At 40.9% G+C, this 2,891-nt stretch overlaps 1 protein-coding gene across 1 annotated transcript; it reads right to left on the reverse strand.

Moving 5' to 3' along the window:
- Window positions 1-345: 345 nt before the first annotated feature.
- On the reverse strand, window positions 346-2,526 carry LOC123395550 (protein TRIGALACTOSYLDIACYLGLYCEROL 5, chloroplastic). The gene is made up of 4 exons (XM_045090562.1): window positions 2,359-2,526; window positions 2,198-2,242; window positions 772-804; window positions 346-689 (listed from the first exon to the last, which is right to left on the reverse strand). The coding sequence occupies exons 1-4, from the start codon at window positions 2,396-2,398 to the stop codon at window positions 511-513; spliced, it is 297 nt and encodes a 98-aa protein (XP_044946497.1). The 5' UTR covers window positions 2,399-2,526; the 3' UTR covers window positions 346-510.
- Between the last annotated feature and the right edge of the window lie 365 nt (window positions 2,527-2,891).

A 2,891-nucleotide genomic window follows, 5' to 3' on the forward strand; every position in this document is an offset into this window, starting at 1 on the left:
TGTAATATTTGGAACATTATGAGCTAACAGTTTTAACTGTCAACCTTGTTGCAAAAATTATCCTACTAATTATAATCTTCAGAAAAAACAATACAGCCTTCAGTTTTGTTTCCCCTTGTAGGGAAGAAATTATGCAGGGGAGTCATGAGTTCACAACAGTGCTCAATATTTTTATGCACATTCTATTTCAACTATATTGTGATTAACCATATCCAGACATATTGCACTATACACACTAAGTGAATTGCATGTACTTCACAAGAGTAAAAATAAACACTTGCAGGGTGCACCCAACCAGGAAAATGTTAATGTACAACATTAGCCAAATATAAAGACAATTATCCAAAACGAAAAAGGTACCATGGATTATCCACATTATGTTACTATATGAAAACGTCCAAGTTCATCAAAACATCAAAATGCTTTCAAACAACTTTCCAGGTAGACAATTGACTACAATCAAGGGACAATGGTAACATTGCCTGTGTCAATTGTATGATCGCAGTTATACTAGCCATAAGGACGAGACTTTTCAACAAGCCCTGACGAAACAAGCTTTGGTGCTTCATCCCCTTCAGACTTTTTCTGAAACTCAATGCCCTGAAACTGGACCCTTGAAGATCGATATTGACAACCATAAGCATTTCCAAAGCCCCATCCTAACCCAAGGCCAACCCCGCACCCCCCACCTATTCACAAAGAGGAAATTCAATTCAGTACCAATTTACTCTAGATGGTGTAGTTCTATATAGTAACTGATAAGCTTAGTACCGATGCCCAAGCCGAATACGTTCAGAGGCATTCCTGTGGTAGAAAAGCAAATTAAAGCATGTTAAATGGACATAGTCAATAAAGAATAATTACTGACGTGCAGTGGGACAATAATTCTTCAAAGAAAGTCTGTTCCAGTTAATTTATCTCCAGACATAAGCCAGTTACAAAAACCTCTATTAGCTGGGTGCCTAGGACTAGTCTTGTCTACCTGTATTGGCTATGGATCATATTCTTAATTCATATGTAAAGTGTATTATAGAATTGAAGCTTGGATTTTTAGCACGAAATCACAAGAAAAAAGAACTAGTTAAATACAACTTTGTAATTGTTGATTTAATTTGTCAGACCAGTGTACAGAGTGAAATAAATTCGCGGGCACAAATCTTTTGCATATAACCTTTTGGCTCCCTGGTTAAGTAGAATATTTCTGTTCCTTCTCATCTTATATTAGGTAGAACTAGGAATGTTGTTGAGGAACCATCCCTGTGATGTGAGGTTTAATGACTATCAACATTTGAAAGATTAGCTAGCAATGGGTGAAAGGCCTGGCTACGGAGCAATGGGGTTTAAAAGAGATGCACCAACAATAAAATCCATCTCAAGAACCCAAAAAAAATCTACTCTACGCCTCTAGCTCAGGAGGCCGATGGATCTAGCTTCGCTTATGTCTAACATTTCTATAATACTGAATGTTGTGACATAAGCATTTCTATAAGATGTTTCCATGGAGACCAGGCTTCATATAATATTGAACTAACTTAGATGTTGAGTAGCAAGATCGACGGTACAAAAACATGCTTCCATGGAAAACAGCCTTTATATAATATTGAATGTTGCGACATAAGCATTTCTATAAGATGCTTCCACGGAAACCAGGCTTCATATAATATTGAACCAACTTAGATGTTGAGGAACAAGTTCTGTAGTACAAAAACATGCTTCCATGGAAGACCGGCTTCATATAATATTGAATGTTGCGACATAAGCATTTCTGTGAGTTCGACATATTATCATACGATTTTGGTACTGTGGTTGAAATCCACCATCCACTTTAGAACATATGTGAGGAGTGGAGATCCATTGTCGTAACAAGTTGGACCAACTTCATGATACACAAAGCTGTTCCGTTATCTCTTTGTGACTCCATATAACAATTAACTCCATATGGAGGCTTTTGGTAACCAATTCGCATGCATCTTACTGGTTATGAAGCGGGTAAACCGATTCCCTTTTGTAGGGAGTGGGACTGCTAAACAGATAGGAGTACCATAAATAGCGGAATCTATAAGGAAAAAATCAAGAGTAATTCTCCCGAATATGCTTGAACGAGAAGCGATTCCAAGTTCTCGCCCCTCCCTTAAAAACTAGAGCGGTGTAAAAACCTCACAGACAATTGCGGCGAAAGAAATGAATCATTCCGCACCTCCGAACCCCCATCCGACTCCGAATCCGCAGCCGACGCCGAAGCCTGCGCCGATTTCAACAGACAGGCACAAGATCAAGAAACCTAGAACAAAGCGAGCACCAAATCGCCGCAAGGATGCAAGATCCAACAGTTTTGAAGAATCAAGGCCAGCCGCTTACCGAGCCCAATGCCAGGGCCACTGAAGGTGGAGACGACCATGGATGGATGCCTTCCCGCTCCGCCGGTGGTGCTCTCGGGTGGATGGGACGAGGAGCTAGCCGATGGGAAAGCGGCACCCCGTGGTCTTGACGACACGGTGGCGCCAGCAATCAGTGGGCCGCGACTGGGCGGGCCAAGTTTTGGGCGGACTCGTGGATCAGCCTGGCCGCTTAGAGCAACTCTAGCACACCCTATCCGCAAAACGCGTTTACAATTCGCGCAAAACAGCTTTTGCGGGCTGGCCCAAGCTGGTACAAATACGGACACCCAGACGGATCCGTAAAAAAATATAATCGTGGAATATACTTCTTTACCGGTCGGCTTTGCGGGGTCTGTTTTTGCGCCGCTACTTTTCGCATATCATCAGCACGCAAATAACAAATACAATATAATTCAATAGCCGAAAACAAACTGAATTATTCGAATCAAACACAATACAATAATCATCTGCATTATAAATAATTATTCAAAATTTGTCATGAATACAAATACA

This window comes from Hordeum vulgare, chromosome 5H (genome assembly GCF_904849725.1).
Source record: "Hordeum vulgare subsp. vulgare chromosome 5H, MorexV3_pseudomolecules_assembly, whole genome shotgun sequence".
Classification (NCBI taxonomy): domain Eukaryota; kingdom Viridiplantae; phylum Streptophyta; class Magnoliopsida; order Poales; family Poaceae; genus Hordeum; species Hordeum vulgare.

Bases quoted from the DNA above. Each gene is read 5' to 3' on its own strand.
- LOC123395550 (XM_045090562.1), bottom strand. From the start codon at position 2,398: ATGGTCGTCTCCACCTTCAGTGGCCCTGGCATTGGGCTCG. The intron at 2,243-2,358 runs GTAAGCGGCTGG...AAATCGGCGCAG, and splicing joins TGGCCCTGGCATTGGGCTCG to GCTTCGGCGTCGGCTGCGGA. The intron at 690-771 runs GTACTAAGCTTA...CTTTGTGAATAG, and splicing joins CGTATTCGGCTTGGGCATCG to GTGGGGGGTGCGGGGTTGGC.